Source organism: Rhipicephalus sanguineus, chromosome 1 (genome assembly GCF_013339695.2).
Source record: "Rhipicephalus sanguineus isolate Rsan-2018 chromosome 1, BIME_Rsan_1.4, whole genome shotgun sequence".
Classification (NCBI taxonomy): domain Eukaryota; kingdom Metazoa; phylum Arthropoda; class Arachnida; order Ixodida; family Ixodidae; genus Rhipicephalus; species Rhipicephalus sanguineus.
Window position 1 is genome coordinate 233534939 of NC_051176.1, and position 23877 is coordinate 233558815.

At 44.5% G+C, this 23877-nt stretch overlaps 1 protein-coding gene across 2 annotated transcripts in view; it reads left to right on the forward strand.

The window, feature by feature from the left end:
* The window catches only part of LOC119374703 (guanine nucleotide-binding protein G(s) subunit alpha), a 132200-nt gene that overhangs the window by 30542 nt on the left and 77781 nt on the right, over window positions 1-23877 (forward strand). For both annotated transcript variants that reach the window (XM_037644887.2, XM_037644892.2), the window contains exons 6-8: window positions 16146-16200; window positions 16262-16335; window positions 18976-19155. In XM_037644887.2, coding sequence (XP_037500815.1) covers window positions 16146-16200; window positions 16262-16335; window positions 18976-19155 — 309 coding nt within the window. The remainder of the gene's footprint in view (window positions 1-16145; window positions 16201-16261; window positions 16336-18975; window positions 19156-23877) is intronic.

Sequence of the window (23877 nt, forward strand, 5' to 3'; positions counted from 1 at the left end):
CACAATGTGGCAATGCACAATGCACAATGTGGCAATGCACAATGCACAATACCATGCCAATGAAACGTATATTCTGGTATATACACTGCATGACCGGTCATTTATGTTCACGCACTCCTGTCATGACATACCAATTTTGGTATATATCCAGTTATCTAAACAGCCGGAAGCGCACCATAACAGTATCATGTAAATCATACTGTACGTGACATGCATAACATAATTCGCATGTTGGGACCTGTCATTTATCTTCATCATACAGTCACATCGCACAATACCAATTTTGGTGTATGTCAAACCAGCGAAATGGCCGCGAGTCCACCATGAGCGTGGCATTTAAATCATGCTATACATGACATGCATGTCATGGTTTTCATGTTACCACCTGTCATTTATGTTCGTCATACATTCACGTCACGCAATGCCAATTTTGGTGCATATCAATCTAGCGAAACGGCCGCGAGCGCACCATGAGTGTGCCATGTAAATCATGACATACATGACATGCATGTGATGGTTTTCATGTTACCACCTCTAATTTACGTTCGTCATACAGTCGCGTCGTGCAATACCAATTTTGGTGCATATCAAGCCCACGAAACGGCCGCGAAGGCACCATGAGCGTGGCATGTAAATCATGACATACATGACATGCATGTCATGGTGTTCATGTTACCACCTGTTATTCATGTTCTTCATAAAGGCACATCGCGCAATACCAATTTTCGTGTATTTCAACCTAGCGAAACGGCCGCGAGTGCGTCATGAGCGTGGCATGTAAACTATGACGTGCATGACACGCGTGTCATGATTTTCATGTTACCACATGTGAGTTATGTTCGTCATGTCGAAATGTCTCGTCATACCAGTTTTCGTATTGTTAGGAATGAAGTTGCGTCTCCCATCGCTACCGCCACCTTTATGTTCCGATGTCGTCCCTCAGGCTCGCTGCTGGGAATACGTGTCGTTGCATCCCTCCTCTGGAACTGCTGTTGGGACTCGGGTTGCGTGGCCGGTGCGAACACGGGTGTTTATCGTGCTCGGAGTAGTCAGTAAGGGCAAGGTGAAGAAGGAAAAGATTTTATATACAGACTATTTACATATTTTGGCTCTCAGGCAACATGACTGCCAGCCCGACCACGTCGGCTGGTTCGACTCCGTTCGAGTCGTTCTCCTTCCTCATGATCGACGGACCGGCACGGCCTTAAATCCTCTAGCCGTCCATTGTCCTGTTGACCGTCCGCCGGTCGCAGGTGTTGACGTTCTTCTAGTATTTTGACCATCCGCCGGCCGCAGGTGTTGACGTTCTTCTAGTATTTTGACCGTCCGCCGGCCGCAGGTGTTGACGTTCTTCTAGTATTTTGACCGTCCGCAGGTGTTGAACCTCCTTTACACCGCAGGAGTTGAGCAGCCTTTCCATAGCTGGGCAGCTTTGAAGAACGACTGGCGTCAGTTGACGGGGCCGGCCAGGTGAAGACGCCGTTTTCCCCGGATTGCAGACAAAGCATGCAGGGGTTGATCCCTGCTTCCACGTTCGGTCAGGTGCTCTGGCATAACAGCACCCCCGCCACAAAACAATGCATCAGGAGGACGAGCTGCTCCACGTAGCTCGGCTGAATTGATGCGGCCGGACACCAGGCTCATCCACGGTTCGAGGCGAAGCTCCCAGGATCACTGCTCCGTGACATTCCACACGAACACTCAGCTGGCACGGACTCGAGGTTCCTGAGGATAAGACGAACTCGACAGGGCAACCATTGTCAAACTACACCCAACGCTGCAAGTGCCCTCCGCACTCCCTCCAATTGCCAGACATGAATGAAACAAACCTTACTGACAACTAACGTTCCCGCTTTAAATAAAACGAGGAGAAGTGCGTATCGCATGGCGATGAGTTCAACAACAGGCCTCAATTTCAGGTGTTGTTAAAGAAACAACTTCGGGGTAATACAAGAATTGTAATTGTACTATAGCTGCTTAGGCGTGGAAGATAAACAACTAAGGAAGCCAACGGAAGCTGAAAGGCTTCGCTAAATCCACACTAAACGCTCCCAGCGTAAGCGTAACACAATAAGAACGCAACATGGTTCTACTAACTATGAACTGAAATTGAAAATAAAGCTTGCACGCTTCACATAAAACAATGTTGAACTACCTTTCGCCCTAAATGCTCATGCTAACTAGTACAAAAACAAAACTAAAACTCAACCTACAGCTAGCTCTGTTGAAACAATTTTCAACTACAACAGTAGATGATTACCCTCCAAAATATAGACACTACGTAGGTCAAAATTTACTGCCTCTACAGTAAACACAAACAAGTAAAATTCGGTTGCGCTCGACCAACGCTACTCTTTCACAATTAGCGGTCGTACAAATCTTTACTCACGGCTAACGTGTATTATTTTACGCCGTCAGCTCACTCCCATGCGGGTTACTGCTTCCGCATGTTATTCTTAATATTGCGCCACCAAAGCTAGACATGTTCCCGTGAGCACTCTGTCACGCTGCACCCACATCCGGACTGAATTCACAAGCGACATCCGTAATTGCACGTACTAGTGCCACTGCGAGCTTCTACTCCGCGGATGTACCACTAACCTAGCTCTACTCTGGCGGTCACAATTTTTACAAACAACCGAGCGACTCGCTATAACCTTTCCTCACTACATAGAACGCACGCGAAAAGAACAACAAACAAACAAAACAAACTTTTGCGTGGCTCTGCCAAAACTCGCACAAAGCCTAGGCCTGCTTATCCTTCCCGCAAGCCCCCAGCTTAAGCCAAAGTTTCTGCGATACAACTCGTGGGACACCCTGACTCATTAGGCAGCTCCCGAACGGCGCACGCAAGGCCCTGCGCCGGCCTTTCGTGCACGTGTCATACGCCAACCGCTTGCGGGCTCCCACTAGGTGACGGAAACAGCAGGCCTCAAACGCCAACGCTAACTCAGCGCACGCCACCCGAAAACTGCCCAATGTTTCCTTGCGTCCACGCATGACACGCAACGGAAACGCCACAAACTCTTTTCATAGTCAGCTGACGTAACCCTATTCAAGGCGCTCATCTCTTAAAGCCCTCGACTCGCTCTGATGCGTGTCACTAACCTTCCGATAGCTAACTACACAACGCATATCGGCAAACTAACAAAACCAAAGAGCGGCAAAGAAAACAAGGCCCAATAACAGTTAACTAAGCTATCAACACTCGCGGAAATAACAAGGAATGCTAATTACTAAAATCAACAGTCAAAATTCCTTTCAACAAATCCGGAGTCGATATTCCAGGAAAAGCTAACAGCTGTCCTCAACAACTTTTCAGGCGCACTCGCGGTGGTCGCGCCCAGAAGGCTTTTCTCGTCAAGCGGGATGTACGATACGCATGAAAGTTAATCACCCCCTCGTCGGGCCTCACTACTGTCCCTGTAGCGGACTTGCATTTGTCACCTCCTGCTGCTTCGCAAAACTCACCGACCACGCGGTTTCGCACCTGCTCGAACGTTCTTCGAAAAGAACAACGGGGAGTTCCTTTGCCCGCCGACTCTTTCTGCGAATCATGCGCTTCTCTTTTCTTTTTCTTTCGGCGGCTTGGACGCCTGTGATCTCGCACCTGATCCGACGCTCTTCAAAAAGAACAACGGGAAGTTCCTTTGCCCGCCGACTCTTTCCGCGAATCATGCGCTTCTCTTTTCTGTTTCTTTCGGCGGTTCGGGCGCATGCGGTAGAAACCTGTCCCTGACTGCAATCGCACTTGTCTTGCAATTTCGCGCCGACTTTTGAACTTCTTTCTCAACCGCGTCGCGACCTTTGTCGCATTTCTTTCTTTCAGACGCTTTCTCCCTTTCGCACACTTCTTGGTGCAGACTTTGGAGCATTCCGTCCGCCTCCGATGCTCATCAGCATTAACATGCTCCTCAGCTGTCTCGCGCTTACTGTCTTGATGATTGCGCATCAATTCATCCTCTGACAGATTCCGCGTACAATGCGCGGCGCACTTCTTTTCTTTCTGGCCTCTCGGACACATGCGATACAGACCTGTCAGAGATGACAACGGCACTTTTCTCGCCTTTTCGTTACGACGTTTGAAGCCTTTCTTCAAACGCATCGCGATCTCTGCCACGTTTTTGTCCTTCGGACGCTTTCTCCGCTTTGCACTCTTCTTGGTGCCGCCTTTGGAGCCTTTAGTCCGCCTCTGACACTCATTGACATCGTCAAAACCCTCGCCAGCTTCTTCGCGCGCACTGTCTTGATGATTGCCTAGCAATTCATCCTCTCGCTCAATCGCTAGACTGGCGGACAGCTCAACTTTCTCTAGACCAATGCCGCTACTTACATCCTTACAAGGCCGCTCGCGTACCAATGAGCTGTTCGTAACAGCATTGTCTCCTCCACTCAGTTCCTCTGTTAGCCCTTGTGGCCCTTGGCCTCTCAGAGTGGGATCTCTTTCATTTTCGGCAATCCGAACGGCAGGACTTACGTCTAGGAGCTCTCCTGTGCACTCTGCTCCGCGATTTACTCGAGAACCTTCCGAACTCCCGACTCCTTCCTTAGCTGGCGCGCCTTCCTTGCTATCGTCTGTAGTGCTGTAAGGTTTACTTTTGGTGGAATGCTTTTCCACCGACCCTTCACACACTGACGTGGCCGCGAGCTCTCTTTCCTTGGAATGGGTTAGGGTCTCTGCTATGCCTTCACCTGCACTAGCCTTTTCTTCGGCTGTAAGCGGCACCGCCGCTACATTGCACAGTTTGTGCTCTACATCTACAGATGTCAGGCCTCTTTTCTGCTGTGCCTCATGCTCTAATGCCTGTTTCTTCTTCCTGTGTTCTTCCTGCCGGCGCTTACTTTCTATATCCTCATCAACTTCGGTAAGCTGCTGCCAACTGTCTGACGTGGGGGTCAAAACTGACCCTTCCTCACGTTCTAGGCATTCTTCTCTCTGGCCTTTGCATTCGGCCGAACCTACACTACCACAGTGGCTGAACAACGTATTCTTAACCTCAGTTACTACCTGCAAGCCGTCTGACACTAAGGCTAAAACTGAGCCTTTCCCACGTCCGAGGCACTCTGCGTGCCTGTTGGCCATCTTTCCTCTGCCCCCATGCGTGCCCTCGTCCGATGTCCTAGCTTTGCGCGCATGACTCAAACGCTGTCGGAATGCTTTTGCTGACAAGCGACATTTGCGCAACAGCGCCTCTTTGACCTTGTCATACGTTACAGCGTCCTTCCTACTGAGTCTAGCTATAACATCGGCGGCCTCGCATGGAAGAAGAGTTAGCAACTCTTGCGGCCAACTTTCGAGGGAGAATCCTGCCTTCTCGCACGTTCGCTCAAAATTAACAAGAAAGAGTGCGATGTCCTGGCCCATCTTAAACGGCTGCAAAAGGTCTTCCATCTTTACCGCCTCCCTCACTATGGGAACCTGTCTTGCGGCGGATATACGAAGTTCCAGCTCCCTTAGGTTCAACTCATGTTCCTGCTCGGCAGCTTTCTCTTTATCCCTTTCCTCCTTTCTAGCTCGAATCTCCTCATGAGCTTCCTGGGCCTCCTCGACAGTCACCTTCTCTTCCTCCATAATCGGGAGGATCTGTCGTTTCCGCTTGGCAGAGCCAATCGAAATGCCCAACTCCTTGCAAATTTCAAGGAGGTCCTGTACACTGAACTTTTCCATTCTGATACTGCACTCCGCCTCGTTTACCCTCTACTGAAACTAAGCGGTCAGACCATCCAATTCTTGGCTGACCAAACAAAGTTACAAGACTGCAACAAAACCTGCTAACAAAGACTTGGGCTAGCTAGGTCTGGCAATAAGAGAAGTAAACTTCAGGCACTCGCCACACCAGGGTAGCTGACGCTGGCCGATCCCACCGAGCTGCCATCCACTGTTACGAATGGAGTAGGGCCCTTCGGGTGCTCAGTGTAGGATACGAGGTCGTTGCATCCCACCGCTGCCACCACTGTTAGGAATGAAGTTGCGTCTCCCATCGCTACCGCCACCTTTATGTTCCGATGTCGTCCCTCAGGCTCGCTGCTGGGAATACGCGTCGTTGCATCCCTCCTCTGGAACCGCTGTTGGGACTCGGGTTGCGTGGCCGGTGCGAACACGGGTGTGTATCGTGCTCGGAGTAGTCAGTAAGGGCAAGGTGAAGAAGGAAAAGATTTTATATACAGACTATTTACATATTTTGGCTCTCAGGCAACATGACTGCCAGCCCGACCACGTCGGCTGGTTCGACTCCGTTCGAGTCGTTCTCCTTCCTCATGATCGACGGACCGGCACGGCCTTAAATCCTCTAGCCGTCCATTGTCCTGTTGACCGTCCGCCGGTCGCAGGTGTTGACGTTCTTCTAGTATTTTGACCGTCCGCCGGCCGCAGGTGTTGACGTTCTAGTATTTTGACCGTCCGCCGGCCGCAGGTGTTGACGTTCTTCTAGTATTTTGACCGTCCGCCGGCCGCAGGTGTTGACGTTCTTCTAGTATTTTGACCGTCCGCAGGTGTTGAACCTCCTTTACACCGCAGGAGTTGAGCAGCCTTTCCATAGCTGGGCAGCTTTGAAGAACGACTGGCGTCAGTTGACGGGGCCGGCCGGGTGAAGACGCCGTTTTCCCCGGATTGCAGACAAAGCATGCAGGGGTTGATCCCTGCTTCCACGTTCGGTCAGGTGCTCTGGCACAACAGTATATATCCACTCATTTAAAAGGCAGCGAGCGCCCCGAGACCATGTCATATAAATCATGCCTCACATGACATGCGTGTCATGATTTGCACGTTAGGACCGGTCATTATGTTCGCCATGAACTCTTGTCACGTCATTCCACTTTTGGTATATATGAAATCAACGGAATGGCCGTAAGAGCCCCAAGGCCGTGGAATGTAAATCATGCTCTTCATGACATGTATATCATGATTTTCATGTTATGACCTGTCATTTATGTTCGTAATATGGGCATGTTATTCCATACCAATTTTGGTATAAATCCGATTAACGAAACGGCCAGGAGAGCACAAAGTCGTGGGCGGCTAGATAGATAGATAGATAGATAGATAGATAGATAGATTGATAGATAGATAGATAGATAGATAGATAGATAGATAGATAGATAGATAGATAGATAGATAGATACAGACAGACAGACAGACAGACAGACACGCTCAAACTCTCAGAAGTTCGCTAAGAAATGCTTCGCATTTAAAAGCAGGTATTTCAAACATACAGATGGACTCTCTGCAGTGGACTAGTGGTTATTGTGCTTGACTGCCGATATGAAGGTCGCGGGATTGAATCCTGGCCGTGGTGGCCGCATTTAGGTGAAGGCGAAATGCTAGATGCCTGTATGCTTAGATTTAGGCACCCTTTAAAACCCCAGGTGGTTGAAATTTCCAGAGCCTTCCACTACGGCGTCTCTCATAATCATATCGCGATTTCGATACTTAAAACCCCAACAATTAAAAAAAATTAAATTAAACATAGAGATAGAACCTTGCATGTATGGCATTGATTATTTGGGACTTATTTGTGGCACTGTACATGTACTACCGCCTCCAAAAGTTTTCAGAACGCCAAATTTCTGAAAAAGCTATATTCCCGCTTTGTCTGAGAACATAGCCTCCAAATGAATGTTCCAGCCTGCAGTAGTGCCTGCGACTTGTACACCTACCCGCTAGGTTAGAAGTGTTGTGCACTAGCAGAGCAGAAATTTGTATTTTCAGTGGAGCCCTCGTTCCATAAACTTTTGTGGGTATGTGTACATTATTGACCATCAAAGGTCAAACCATTTCAGGGCCAGTGATGTAAATATGCTGTGAGCAAGTGCACAGTGTTCAGTGCAGTACATTTATGTCATTTACGGCTGTGTGCAGTGCTCTGGTGGAACAGTGCAGTAGTCCTGTGGCTTTGTGTCATCGCTTGTATTCCTTTGACCCCCTGGTGTTGTTTTTTTTAGCTCTCTCACTCTTGACGTCTCTAATCAGCACTGGTTGTTGTTGTGAAGGTCCTGTATGTTCTAGCTTTGCTAGCTGTCATCTCCTGCTCACAGTTTGGAGCTTTCTATCTGCGTGCCAGCACACAAGACTTCTCATGCATCATTTGTTGAGTTCCCAGTTTTGTGCGGGTCTATTATATGAGACAGTATGTGTGTGTGTGTGGGGTTGAGGAGGCATTGCCTAATGCTGATACTGCTGGCTGCCGTCTCCCGTAAGGAGGATGATTCCACAAATGCTGCAGTGCCTGTGCCAAAGTTTGTGGATAGGCTACGAAGCATCAGCAAGATTCAGAGATAAATCAGCAGGCAGTGCCGTAGGTGACCTCCCCGCGGACATTGCCATTCTGAAAAGCTTTTGCTTCAGGGTGTAGAGAATGTTTATGTAAGAACTGACTGAGTTTATTTTTTTTTTAAAGTTTGTAGCTGAGAAAAAAAATGTTTTAGCATACTGGCAGGGTGGACTGCAGTTCACGTATGCTAAATCCATCCTTTGCAATCCATTCCATCGTGGTTTATAGGCATGTGCACTGGAGTATTAGCGCTGTGTCAGCTTGTAGTTTAAAGGGGTCACGAAGCACCCCTTGGGGTTGTTGAAAAAACACATCCTGCGGAAAGCTGACACGGCTATGAACTGCTCAGCCAAATATTGCAGTCGTGCGCGCCGCGTAAAGGCTACAAGCAGAACGCGAAGTAGCTGTTTTCTCAGGCGCCCTCTTTTCAAACAGAGGCCGGTTCTCACTCTCGTCGGTGGGCGAGGCGTCTGCCGATTGACGTCGCGATCTGCATCGCCACGTCGCAAAAGGCATAGCATCCTCATTGGCCGATAGCCGACATAAATTGAGAGCGGCGTTCGGATCAGATGCGCTTCTTGCCACAGGGTGCCGCCACTTGCCAGCGCCGCACTCCTCAGTACATGGTAGCTGCACTGGCGCACGCGAATCACAGCGGGAGAGCGATCGCGTTTCATGATGCGCGCTGACGTAACTTCTTTCCCCCATGCCATCCCTCCCCGTATAGCTTCCAGTGCGCTCGTCGGCATGAGAAAAGAGAGAAAGCGCTGAGCGCGTGCGCCAAACCCCCGTAAGTCCGCTCATTCTTGACGGATTCGAGAAATTTTTGCGGCAATCGATTCGGGAGGCAGTAAACTCCGATACTGAGGCGATTAGATCATTACTTGGAAAAGTGGTTCATGACCCCTTTAAATTGAAACTTTTGGCAACATTGTTGTGGGAAACCATGCAGTTGAAATATTGTTTAGAGTTAACAGCACCCAAATTGTACATTCTGGTGGGGTCCTGATAAAGTCTTTTCAGGATTTCACTGTACAGTTGGGTTCAGTGGTTTAGTTAAACCGCGTGTCTTGATGATGGCATTGAAGGTGTTCAGTGTGGCACTGGTGTGTTTTTTGGTGTGGTATTGTCTCTCTACCAGGAATTGGGGCACCTTGAAACTAAGTTAAATTTCAGCTGTTGTTTAAATTTTCAATTGTTTATTGTGAAAGTACAGTAATATTCTGCATTAATGGCTGAACCATATTTAAAGTCATCCGCCAATAGAAATTTATTCTTATCTCAAAAGAACTTTTGCCATTTGCTTCTGGAGCCCGGTGGCAGCGATTGCATTTCGATGGACACGAAATGCTGGAGATCTGTGTGCTTAGATTTAAGTGCATGTTTACGCTTTCTCTACAGAGTTTATTTGCTGGAAACTATACAAAAACACCGGTTTTTAAAAATTTGCTTATTTGATTCTACTCTTTTCTTGCGAATGAACAAACACTCGCCAAAGTGTTGCAACGAAAAAAGAATTTATGACATTTCGAGACCACTACAGGTCTCTTGTTCACATACAAGCGTAAGAAGTTGGGCCATGCCTTTATAGGCATAGTAGATGGCGCAATGATCTGGTGTAAGTATCGGGTAGATTTCCACGTGTCCGATTAAGTGTATGAGGCGTCGATTGGATTAATAATGATTCCAAAAGAAGGCGGGATGACAGTGATTTTTCGGTGCCGATGACAGTCGCTGAATTCCAATCAATGTTGTGACCCGTGTTAAAGGGACACTAAAGGCAAATAACAATTTATGTCAGAGTGAAAGCTCAGTGTATGACAATGTTTAAAACGGCAATATTATCAACAGCAGTGCCCTACTTACCGAGAAATTAAGCTAAATGTATCACACGGTGAACGCCACGAGCGGCACATTTTGAAAATGATCCCGATGACGTGAAAGCATTTGACTACAATTAATCACTCGTAATCAAACTAGCTGCAATAAAAGAAGAACCTTCTGTGCATCAAGAGACGTAATAAAATGCTGCTTGTTCATTTCTGTTTGATTCACGGAAAAAAGAACCTCTTTGGCGTTGCCATGGGGAATTACGCGCGTGGTTCAAAGGCTCCGTTTTCGCCGAACTGCGCTTCGCCCGGCACCCTGCTTCACTCACGCGGTCGTGTCTCAGTGGTAGTTTCGGTATCGCGTACTTCCATGTGTGTTTTGTGCGCTTGTGAAAGTTGCTCCGACAGAAAGTTCGACAAAATGCCGCATGCATGTGATGTTGCCGGATGCCCGAATGGTGCACGCCGCCAGTGCACGCCGCCGCGCAATAAAGGCGGGCAACGTTGGGCACGGCTGCAGTGGCGTGAGAAACACCGCTTTTAGGCGGGTGATTTGAAGTGCGCTAACGCAATGCGTACCACGAACACGTGATTTTATTTCGAAATAAGCACTTCCTTGGCACGAAAGTAGCATGCACGTTATAGTCCTTGAAAATTCTTGCAAGGGTTTCGCTTACGCCGGGAGCATATGGAATGGGTGCAGTTTTCTTGCGATCGCTTGGTTCACTATGACATGCAAGTCGCACACGTGCCTTCGCACAAATTAAGAAGCCAGCTGGTCCGCATTAAAGATCCATTGGAATGGATCTTTAACCACAGTTATTGTCACCACAAAAAAAGGAGGGGGGGGTCACACATGGACGGGCAGTCAGTGCCTGTCATAGTGTGTTCTTTCTTGTCCGTGTTTTCATGCAGCGCTGTTTTTCTTTAAGATAGGCATTTGCGTCACTTGCATGGTTGAGAGCACAGCATTTTATGCAGCATGTTAGTATCAATGGTTTAAACAAGGCATTCTTGTGCAACTTCATAAGCAACACAAGTAAAAAGATGATAACGCATGGCAATTTGACATTGCTAATGAGGCACAGGCCTTCTGGTTTTACAAATCCCCTCACGAGGCCCCATTAGAAATATTTCTTATCTCAGAGTTCTTTGATATCTTTTACTGGTCACTGAAATCCAGCCTAGGTTTCATTAGAGCCAGTGCCGGCTGCTAGGGGCTGAGCAAGCGGTAGAAACAGCAGCCATTTTTTGCTTTTTCCAGTAAATTAGCCTGGCCGCTCTCAGTTTCTGCCAACTCATTTCAGTGCTATTTCATCGCAGCATTTTGTATTAAACATGAATATCTGAGTATGTGTTCTAAATGAAGGGAAGACACAAGAAAAGGAAACAAACACAATGTACGGCTCAGGATCCTTGTGCCAAGAAACACTGCGAGTGCTCTATTACTGCAGTGTCTTTGTTACCCCAATTGCACGATGTGTTATGTTATGGCACTGTACAAAGAGAAAAATGCTGATGACATAATTTGCGAACAGCAATCTGAGCTCAGTTTCATACACTGCTGCTTTCTGAACTCTCAACTGAACTGTTGATCAAGCAATGATGGAATTTTAAGTTACAGAAAATGTGCTTGGATATCAACTTTCATTTGCTGCAAATCAGTTAGGCATGGTAACAATGGCAGATCACAACCATCATATGGGAAATATTGGCATTGTCCGATGTCACAGATTGTTGAAGAATTTGCCAGATTTTGTATGCATTACTTAACCGTGTGACACAGTCATCTAGCACAGTGTTTGTTGCCAATAACTATGGTTAAAATATGAACGCATTAATTTACCACATTTGGTTGTCGTTGCACACTTTTGGAATTTGTAAATCGTACATGCCCGAAGAGAGGGCCTTGCATTGGCATATGTTTGCCTTCAGTACCATATGTTTGCTCCCTGTAACATAAGAGAAGCCATCCACTGACCAGAGGGAGCTGCGTAGCTCTCAGTGGATGTCCCAAGTTTGCTGGAATTTGCCGCTAGGGGCACGGAGAAAATTAGATGCGCGCATGCATCCCTCATCCAGCCAGGCCACAGTCCGCCTACTCATGCTGGAGGGGGACATGCACACCGTGTTCACATCTTGTCCGGGCCTGGCTCAATATTGCTTTTTGTATCCGCTAGGCTGTGTGTTCTGGCGCTGTAGTTGCACTGGAAAACTCCACTGCACGGTGCCTATTGTGAGCTTACATTGAAGCTAATACAGCAGCTTTAACTTGTGCATTGGGCTTTTCGATGGGGGTGAAATGCAAGCAACACTCATGTGCTTGGTTTTAGGTGCATGTTCGAGAACCCCAGATGGTTGAAATTTGTCCAGAGACTCCACTGTGGTGTGCCTCGTATATCCTGGTTTTTGGCACATAAAACACCATTACCGTACTTTCTCGCGTATAACCTGCCCCTGCATATAACCCGCACCCCAATTACAATAAATGGAAAAGGAATTCACGCGTATTTCCATAAGACCACCTTCCTTGCATTGCCGTGAAGCATTGCTGTGGAGCCACCTTCCACACTGAAATTTGCATATTACTCTCACTCCTCTATTACCTCCGAATTTTCTTTATTTTTTGTGTGTGTTATATGCAAGAAAATACGGTACTTAATTACGGATATGGTTCTGGTGTGCTTTTAATCTTGATCTTTGCCCGGCACTGCTGTAGTGGACAGCTGAAAGACAGTTTGGAAACTCGCAGTCTTTATGAGACAGTTACTTCTCCTGCTCGGTCTTTTTGGAAGCTGCACAGTGGCTAAGGGAGCAAGCTGAAACCACATTGCTGAACTTGCAGGAAACTCATGTTGCTATTTGCATATAAGGTGCATAGGTCAGGAACTCGAGCTTCTTTTGGCTGTGCAAGTAATTTGGAGTCAACAAGCATAATGTAGAACAAATGCAGTCAGGGTTGCATGACGTAAAGCTTTTATTGTTGAAGCAATGAAGAAAGTAATCAGTTATTTATAAGTACTTGTACTTAACATGAGAGGTATAAAGAATAACCACTGATTTTATTTGCTATCATCAAGTCAACAAAATTTTTAGGAACTTGGGGAGATATTACGAACAATAAAATTGCAATATGCTAAAATGCAACAGTACAACACCACTGCTTACATTACAACTACAAGAGCCATCACAACCATTACGTTGTGACATGCACATACCACGGTCATATTTTCTTTATTTTTCCTTTCCGTTTCCTGCCCTCCTCCTATGTCCTTTCTGTCCTCATTCCTCTTCCCCTATACAGAGTAGCATGTAGGCGCCTTTATATACTCAGGCAGAATTGTTTCTTCATTAAAAAGCTTGCTCTCTCTCTTTCTCACAAGAGCCCTAAGCTTTCTGTTAGTTTATATACAAAGGTAAATATTGTAAAAAACACAATGAACTGCAATGGATACGATAAAGAAACAGTATGGAATGTCAAGGTAGAAATGCAGATACATGTGAGGGTTGTTTGCATATAAACAGTTGAGTTATTTCAATACATGATATAACCTGTAAACGGTTATTAGTTGGCACATAACAGATGTACAGACTACCACTAGGAGGAGGGTTACTGTGAATCGGAGTAAGCATATAATATGGTAGTGACAATAGCAACAAGTAAGCGAGCAGCTTTACGACCATATTGCAGTGCAACAATTGTATAAAAAAATGTTTTATGTAAGACACAAGTGTAGTATAGTGACATCTAAAACAGTGTGGCTGTCTAGGGAGGCAATCCCAAGAATCTTTGTGTGCATTGCTTCAAACTATGAACGAGGTCATCCATACCCATCTCCTTGTGTCATGTGAGTCTAAATAGACTAGAACATGAGAAGGTGAAGCTACAACAGAGCAGATTTCTATCGACAAAACAGGTCTGCATTTGAAGAAGGATGTGATCTTCATTTGGTGGCTTTTCACCCTTCGACATTGTATAGCCTCCAAAGCTTTCTCGTCCTTCACATGTTTTAGGTGGCGCAACCAGTGAAATGCGTTTTTTTTTCTCTGAACGACCAAAATTTCTGCAACTTTAACCACATTTTAAATCAGATGCCTTTTATGCTACCTTTCGAGTTTTGAGCCTCACGCAAACCAAACATTTCTTTGTTAAAGCCACTATTGCTGCGGCTGTCACGTTTTCAGTTTCATTATAAAAAGAATAAATGTCACTGAAATGAAGTGTGACCAACTAAAGTTCAAATGTAGTTCGCTTTAATCGATAATTCGCTATATCAGTGTTTGTTATAACAAGGTTCAGCTGTACTGTATTTTTATGAACGTGATACTCTTAAACTGTGTGTAATATATTTTCTAAAATGCAACGGCCTAGCGCGTGCAACGCAATAACTCTGCCAGTGTGCGCTCTCTTCTTCCTCTTCTTCATCTTAGGATGGACTATAAATAAAGACACTTTGCTGTTGGTTATGCACATTAAAAAAATGCGGATGATTATGGTACATTTTTTTGTATCGCCTAGTAATTAGGCAGATAATAAGGCCTATGGTCAGCACACCCATTGAGGTCGACATGATGGATGTGCTATGTAGGCGTTTCAATGTGTGCGTCTTCTGAGGAAAACAAAGGAAGCATAGAACAGATAAACAGAAGGGAGAGAAAGAGAAATAAATAGAGAAAGAAATGGACAGGAACAGAGAGAGAAAGGCACAAAAAAGATAGGAAGAAAGAGGAAGAGCGAAATAGAGAAAGAGATAGAAAGAAAAAAACACAAAGATAGAGAAAAATAGAGAGAGAGAAAGAAATATATAGAAAGAAACGGACATAAAGGAGAAATAAGAAAGAAACAGAACAAGAGAAAGGGAAAAAATACACAAGCAAGGCCATCCAGCTCTGCTGTTCCTTCAGGCTTGGCACCAGTGGTGTAAAGCTGCCTCAATTTTTTTCTTTCTTGCTCATTGCTACTGAATACAGGAGTTTTCTCAGATGCTCTAACCACAAAAAGTCAGGTAATGTAGTTGTAAAGAATGTTGGAATGAGGTAGTTCAGAGCAACTTTACTTGTTCTAAAGTATGGATGGCAGGGTAAATTTTTCTCTATCATGATTTACCTTCATAGTCACTTGTGCTGTTTCTGGCTATGGTGGCTATCACAGCACTGCTTGAGCTCTCCTGTCTAAGTACCCATAAGGAATAGTTCATTAGTATTATTGAGTTGCAAGTACGGTGCCGCAGTATTGAATATTGCCATGGCGTCAGCTGCAAGATCTATGGTTAAAAAAAAAAATCTACATATGTGCGAATTTTCATGGGCCACTATTCTGTATTGAAAAAGGGAGTGGTGATATAGACCTTCTGAAAGTAAAAAAAGATATACCTTAAAAAATAGTAGTGTAAGCTTACTCTCATGTATTGATGTGGTCTTCATGAATGCCATGTTTCTACTTCTTAATTGTCAGCTTTCATTGCTTAATATTTTGCATAGTGAATACATAAGTGGAGGGAATATGTTGCAAACCTGCCACGGTGGCCTAGTGGTTATGGTGCTTGACTATTGACCCAGAATTCACGGGATATACACTCAAACCTCGTTATAACGAACACGGATATAACGAATTATCGGTTATAACGAAGTAAATGAAGAATAGTCTTGTCATAGCCACAGTGTTAGAAATAAACGTTTATAACGAATTTTCGGATATAACGAAGTTATTTTCGTGGCAGATGCGACTTTGTTATAATGAGGTTTGAGTGTAATCCCAGCCGTAGCGGCCACATTTTCAACGAAGGTGAAAATGCTTGTGGCCTGTGTACTGAGATTTAGGTGCATGTTATAGAACCCCAGGTGGTCGAAATTTCCGAAGCCCTCCACTACAACGTCCCTCATAATCATATGATTGTTTTGGGATGTTAAGCCTCAACAATATTTATTATGTTGCAGCTTTACAGTAGCATCTCCTTCTGTTAGGGCAATAGCTGTGTTAGGTGGGGCGTATCTGTAGGGTGTCAAATGCTGTCACTGGCCTTCATTAAGTTTAATTTCCCTGCAGTTTTCTGGACAGAGTGGCTACAATTAAGCAACCAGATTATACTCCAAATGAACAGGTAAGTTTGTGTGTGTATGGTTGAGGGACTGCTAATTATTTGCTTTTTAAAAATTTTCTAGGACATTCTGCGGTGCCGAGTATTAACCTCAGGAATTTTTGAGACAAAATTTCAAGTAGACAAGGTCAACTTCCAGTAAGTTTGCTACTGATTTTTATTATGGCTTGTTGGGTTTGGCATAGTGGGGTAGTTCTTGGTGTGCTGTGATATGTCGTTATGGAATGCTTGTGTTTTCTTCAACTTTCTTTGTAACCTTTGATACGAACACTCCTGTATTTGACATTGAGAGATTGAGGGTGAATGTCCATCCTTAAGTCAGATTCTTTTTATGCAGGCGTTTGAACACAGGATTGTTATACAGTGAACTCTCATTTGTATGAACGTCGGTTTAACGAATATTTCAGATTAACGAACTTTTAGAAAATCCCCAGCGGTTTTCGTAGGCATTTTATGCAAAAATCCTTCAGTTAAACGAATCTCTGAATAGTGAATAGTATTTCAGTTGAACGAACTTGATCCGCGGACCCGAGCTAATTTTTTAAATCAATTCAACAAAGTTTGCACTCTGCAGCATTGGCGTAGCCGATGCGCGTCGCCGCCAAATCGCCCATCCATTCGCGGTGGTGCAAAATCGCCTCTGTATGCAGCGTCGCCGAGGCAAAGCGGCCGTACGGGACACGAAAACGAGCCACATGCATGTCAGTTCCTTTTTTTCTTTTTTTTCTGTCTCATCGGTATTGTTTGGTCATCTTCGCTTCTGATAACAGCGCAGTTTGTGCGCCATGCACCCACTTTCGTATGAGTTCGACAAAACGGAAGCGGCTGTCTTTTTCAGACAAGCTCAAAATCCTTCAGCATCTTGACATATTGGATATATTAGAAAGTTGAGAGACTTCGTGTCAAGCAACACGCTGTGCCAGAAGCAGCGCACAGAAACGTAGACTCTCTGGCACCTTTTCTCCTCTTGCGCTTTGAGGGCACCAGACAAAATGAAAATTACAGAACTCTTTCCAAAATAAATTGTAATTTACACTTTTGACTCAAAAGCTGCTGTGCCCAATGCTGTTCCATTTCTATCGAATATTCAGTTTAGTGACCTTTCATTTAAGTGAACTATTTTCTTGGGTCCCTTGAAGTTCACTCAAGCGAGAGTTCACTGTAATACTTGTTGATGAGGCTGTTGGTTGGAGATGTATAACTAGTTGAAAACAAATTTGCAGTAGTTACGCTGGTATTTTGTCAAGTTCCCATTGAATAGAAACCTCCATTTTGACCTATTTTTTGCACTGTTCATTCTCCACTTTTCTTTCACTTTGTTGTTTTTCTTGTATCTTCATATATGATTTAATTCGGAAGTTTTTCAATTAGAACACCCTGAATATAGTAAACGAAAATTGGGCAAAGGAATGTTGCAAGCAAGTCTCTTTGTAAATAATGCAGATTCTGAATATTGTTGGCTGTGAAGCGTGAGCAATATGATGGTACCTAGCATGATGGCTCAGTCCTACTATTCCTATTATTTTAATGAGGAATGTTTGCACTCTTGTTTTGAGCTTGCTCTTATCAAAATTCAGCACATGAATTGGAGCAAACAGCATCCTTGCTGCGTTGAGATTCCATCACAATTACCGTCATTGATTTTTACCCTATTTTTTTTTTGTGCCTGCTGCTACTGAGCTTTGTTGTCGGTTCACTAATACTAATTCGAAAAGGCAATTCTCACAAGTTTGGGTTAGCAGAAGTACCCAAAATATAAAATTGTGTTTATTTACAGCAACCTTCAAACACTGTTTTATGGCTTTCGTCTCTTCCGCCATAAGTGGCTCATTTGGTGTTGTTAATGCCTGCTATAAATGTCTGGTGTTTATACGATGTTGATTCTCTACTATGTGCAGTGAATGTTTGTTATTAAAGGGAAGCTGAAGCACTTAAAAAAAAAGTTACTTTAGAGTGCGTAATCACAGTTTGATCCCCACTGAATTCAAAAACCGGTGTGAGAGTTTTTTGGCAAGAAACAGCGGCTGCAGCTGCAGGGCGTCTTGAGATACTGAGCAAACATGGTGATGTCATCTTCAGTATGCCGCGTCAGCTGCAGCTTTTGAAGCATGGCCTCTGCCATTAGCTCTGCAACGGTGCGCAGGCGGAGCTAGTCACGGAGGCCACGGTTGAAGATGTGACAACAGACGCTTGTTCACATTGCGCTCAGCTGTTTGTCATTGTGGCAGATATTGTAATCCAGCTGCAGAACTTTCAGCATCTCTATACTTACTTGAAACTGCAGTACATAAACAGCGCTCTCGTAGTTTGGATAAGAGCGGCGGGAACCTTCCGTTGGAATGCAGCACGCCTCTGCGAACGGAACTGAAGGTGATGTAGTTCCGGTTCGTTTTCACGGGCACACTTTCGGTGCATTCATGTGAGCGGAGCTAGACAAACTTTTCTTTCGCGTATTCTAAAGCTCCTGCTGCAACAACTACGGAAATAATTACATCGTTGACATTGTCTGTTCTTGTTAACTATGAAGTTTTACCAAATTCTAAAACCACTTCAGCTTCCCTTTAAATAACTCATTGTTAGCTGCACTTACAAAGTGCATTTATGCTGTAATGCTGTGCATTATTTTTAGTCTCTAAATGGTTGGTGGCTTACATGTGGCCCTTAACTATGGGCTAAGCGCTGAATTACTGGTGCCATCAAGTGTTACTGCACCCAAGTGTTTATTTCTGTACAGAGAGGGTATGAATAGCTGCAATCTGCTGTGCTTTTTGCATGCAGCATGTTTGATGTGGGTGGGCAGAGAGACGAAAGGCGCAAGTGGATCCAATGTTTTAATGACGTGACAGCCATCATCTTCGTAACTGCCTGCAGCAGCTATAATATGGTGCTTCGAGAGGATCCCAATCAAAACCGGTTGAGGGAGTCTCTTGATCTGTTCAAGAGCATCTGGAACAACAGGTAAGATATTTAAATGAAGTGCATGTCGAATTAATGCTTATGCTTCTAGTATACAAGGTGTGTTCAAAAAGTATCGAACCGTTTTCTTTCCCACCTAAACCAATGAAGTGTGGAAGACATCCTTCAGTGGAGATATGGAGGGGACTTACATGCGCATGTGGGAATTTTTGTCTGTCCATAGAAAGCGTCAGTTGCTGGCAGTTGGCCCATGAGTGAGGATGCGTAGTGAGCGTTTGTCAGATTCCAGTAAGTTATAAAATGATGGCGCAACATAAGCAGCAATATTGCATCAGTTTGCCAAAAGCTTGGCAATACTCCAGTGGACACCATTGGCAAGGTTCAACGAGCTTTCGGAGACTATGCCATGAACATTTGAGGTAAAGAAGTGGTACAACGGCTTTAAAGATGGCCACACATCAGTGGGTAGCGAACTATGTATAAGCAGACCCTTAACAAGGTGAAGTGAAAGTGCCATTGAGTAATCGTGGACTTCGTCATAAAGTTTCATCGTGTTACAGTTAGAGAACTTGCGAACAAGTTAGAGGTAAGCATTGTACCAGTACATTCAATTTTTCGTGGTGCTGTATGGCACAAACAACCATATCTTTGGGCAGTAAAAACTTCGCAGCTCCGTCATAACGCTTCTGCACATCTGATTCAGGCTTTCTGCACCAAACGCAACTTTCCTATAATTTGTAAGGCTGCCTACTCCCCCAACATGGCTTCGTGTGACTTTTGGCTGTTTCCCAAGCTGATAATTCTACTGAAAGGAAACCAATTTGAGTTAAGAGACATGCGTTGGGCCGGCTGATAACCCTTCCATAAAGTGTATTCCAGAAATGTTTAACAATTGCAGGAACACTGGGAGAGGTGTGTGTGCAATACTGAGGAGACTGCCTTGAAGAGGCTAAGGGTTTTGTACCTGCTAACCAATAAATGTATTTCTGCTGACCTAAGGTTCGATACATTCTGCTGACCAAAGGTTCGAACACACCTCGTAAGGATCTTACCAGGAGAGGTTAGGGCTACATTAACAAACTACCTAGTTTTTCTAACAGAACATGCAGTGAATAGCATTTTATAACAAACGATTCTAACATTAGTTTTCATGCTCCCTCAGATTTCACAGCAAGAAAGAACATTTCTGTCTGAGGTGCTCCAAAGGCATGATAGACTTTGTTGCCCTTCGGCAACTTAAAGATTGGCCAAAACTGGCCAAGATGTTATTTTTAAAAGTAATGTGGATCAAAAAATGCGGTCTTATGAAATTTTTCTGAACACAGTGTAGCAAGCATATTATTTGTCTTTTATGCTGTTAACACATTCTTTTTTCTGGTTACAGCCTGTGCGTGTTGAAATTCACAGTTGTTCTTTTAACTCATACCCTAAATTTTTCTTTTGTGAAAGCACATAATTTGCATTGAAATTTGCTTGTTTGTGATTAAATCATGCAAAATTTAGCTTTTCACCAGTAGCCACCTCATTGTGAAATGGGTACTTAAAATGGGCCTCTATATACCAGGGAGGAATACCCTCATATCTTTCTGTGTATATATTTTAAGTCCCTTGACTTGATAAATCATGAACAGTGCTCCATCTTATGGCAGCCCCCTCAGACTTGCAAAATCTTAGTGACACAGCACCTTCTAAAGTCCGTTCCTACTGGGGACCAGTCTGTCACGATTCTGAAACTGTAAAAGATGTGCCCTCATCAGGACAGCATAGTACATGTGGACAGTCAATTTCTCCAGTACGTCAAGGTAAAGAGCATATCTCGTTTTCCTGAATACATATATCCAGGTTTAACATCATATTGCAGTTCCCTACCTTCACTTTTCATCCTGGATTGCCACATCATCTGTAGCATTTGAAGTTCACAGCATGTTCATTGTCATCATTAGCGATGATACAGCAGTAAATCTGGCTCAAAGTACACTTTTTCAAAAATCAGTAACAACAAAATTATTACACTCCTGACATAAAGAATCACATGCGTCTAGCGTAACATTACACTAGATCATTTGAGATAATTGCTCCCAGTTTAACAATAAAATGATAAGAGCTGTTGTCCATGAGGATGGACCGAGGGTGTGAAGAGCTGACTGAAGAGCTGGCATGGGTGTTAACCTCGTTAGGAATACTTGTACAGGGGATTGTTTTTCCAAGTCCGAGATGGTGACATGCTGACATGTTCTTGTTGAGACAACTGCACATGACTTTAGAATCCAGCATACTCTGGCTTTAATGTCCCATGTCTGCTTAAGGGGGGACATGGCAATGGGAACGGCAAATTTGGTCATCATCATCATTGTTGTATGATCATCATCAAATGTATTTTTCGTTTTTTTTTTCTTTTGCAATCCTCAGGTCATCCTCAGACCACGTTGTGTGGAAATATTAGAACAATGTGCGCAATAAAGTTGAGAAAAAAGCACTTGTGTGCTGTCATCAAAAACCATCAGAAAATTGGGCGTCTGAAAGTCATACCTGTCAAGTCTCCCGGATTACCCGGGAGACTCCCGGATTTTGAACGTTTCTCCCGGTTGTACGGGTCATAGGAAAATAACCCGGAAATCCAGTTTTGCCCCACGCGTCCAGTACATTGCTCGCCCCGTGCGTCACAGTGACGCGAGGTGGGACGTTTTGCGTACAGATGCGCTACACGCAATTTAAAAATTGATCCTAAATGTGTTATAGGTTATATCAGCCGTTAATATTTCGTATATGATGCGTATGTGTACACACAAATCTATCCCACAAGTTATCTCGCCTTCAAAATTTTGTGTCACTACTGCTTTAATTGGAGAGCCCAGCACTTAAAAGGGTAGCCGTTACCGATGTCTGTCGAGATAGCGTGTTCGCCAGCGCTCGCGACCGTCCCCGTCTCAACGGCGCCCCTTATGGTCCCTTGCCCGACGAAATAACTGTGGTAAGCAAGCGACGACAGGCCTCGCACGCGGAGCGATGTTATCGCATGTGCCCTTCGCGCGACGATGACGGCCGGGTCGTTTCATCTCTGCTTCAACCACGTTCGTCCCTAGCGCTAGCGCGCATTAACTTGCACGTGAAACAGACGATGCGTAAGCGATGTTATGTGTCCATATAATTGCTATCGCAGTAACCCCCCCCCCTGCGATTGGCATACTTCATTCCTCCCGTTGAGTAGATCTCCCGGATTCCGTTTCTCCAAACTTGGCAGGTATGGAAAGTGCAAATCTTGCAGCTTACCGTTTGCACAAGGTCGCCATCTTGGCATTATCGTAAAGAGAGAGAGATCCAAGCTGAAGATAGCCACAGTGCTGCATTTGTCCAATGAAAAAATAAAACCAGCTCACTTTTCAGTTCTGTTTTTTTAGCTTTGAGCTCCATTTTCTGTGACCTCCGTTTTCTCAGCTGTCATTATTTGTCTGCACATCATACAGATTTTTATAATTTTTTTTCTGTAAACGTTTGTTAGTAATACAATATATATGGGACATTTCAAAAATTTGTGCGCTTATTTCAATATTTAAAAATAAAACAAATAGCTATATGGCACAGAATGGGCCCTTGTGAATATGCTAATGCAAAAATCTTGATGAACGAGTCTATGTGCATGCCAAATTTTATCACTTTATTCCCCTAAAAAAAAAAATTATTGCCACGTCTCCCCTTAACAGCTCAGAAATGGCATAAAATAAAAGCTGAGCACAAAAAAGATGGGACATAGAGAGACGAGAAGGCGGGCAAGTGCTCACTACGAACTATTTTATTTCGAAAAATTGTGGTAAATATTAAGCCCAGTACATCACAGACACGCGTGCACACACATCAACAGACAAAAGCCAGCCAAAAGATCTGTTGCAGATAACAGTATAATAGCTTAAACTCACTCTCCTGTAAACACAAGGATGTTTGGCTGACACAATCTGTGCCCTTCCTTTTTATATTAGGCATTTTCCAGCATATGCCGTTTTGCAGTGATATTAATTTTTGTGTAAATGTGCATTAATGTTCACATTTGAGGTCTTATAAGTAAACCGCAATACCCTCTTTATTGCAACGTTCTTCTGTAGATGCTTTATTTAAACACACTGTGTGCCCAGCTTCTTCAATCCTTAAGATGTAGGTGTGGGCATTTGTTGGCATGCTATGTCAGAACTATGTGCTATGCTTGCTTTTTTTTTGTCCTCGCTGTGTGGAGAGTCACCTCAACTATGGTGTTTTTCGTGCTTCTGGTTTGCTGTTGCTGTAATGTTTTTAAGTTTTTCACTACTGTTAGCTGATTGAATCATACTCGTGGTTTATGGTCATAGCACTGCCTGGTACATCGGTTGGCAGCGCTCGAATCTTCAGGCTGTATCGGAAATGCTCTATTTGTTAAAGTTTGTTGGTTCTCTGTGCATTACATTAGGCTCTTTGCTTTTAGGTATCCCTCTCTACCCCACCATTTTTTCTTACTTGTGTGTGTGTGTGTGTGCATATGTGTGTATGTGTGCGTGTGTGTGCATATGTGCTGCGAGTCACTTCATAATTGAAATGAACTAGCATGTAGCGGGCCGCTCCCACGTCAGGACAGATAGGCCTAGCCTCTCCGCCACGTCACGGGCCCATTGGACTGCCCATAGTTGCGCTTCCAAATCCGGACTGCATAGCACAGCATCCCACTTCGACACCGTAACGTCTTCGTCATGCCTGCCAAAATTACTCAGTACATACTCAGCTAGTACTCAAGTCACGTCA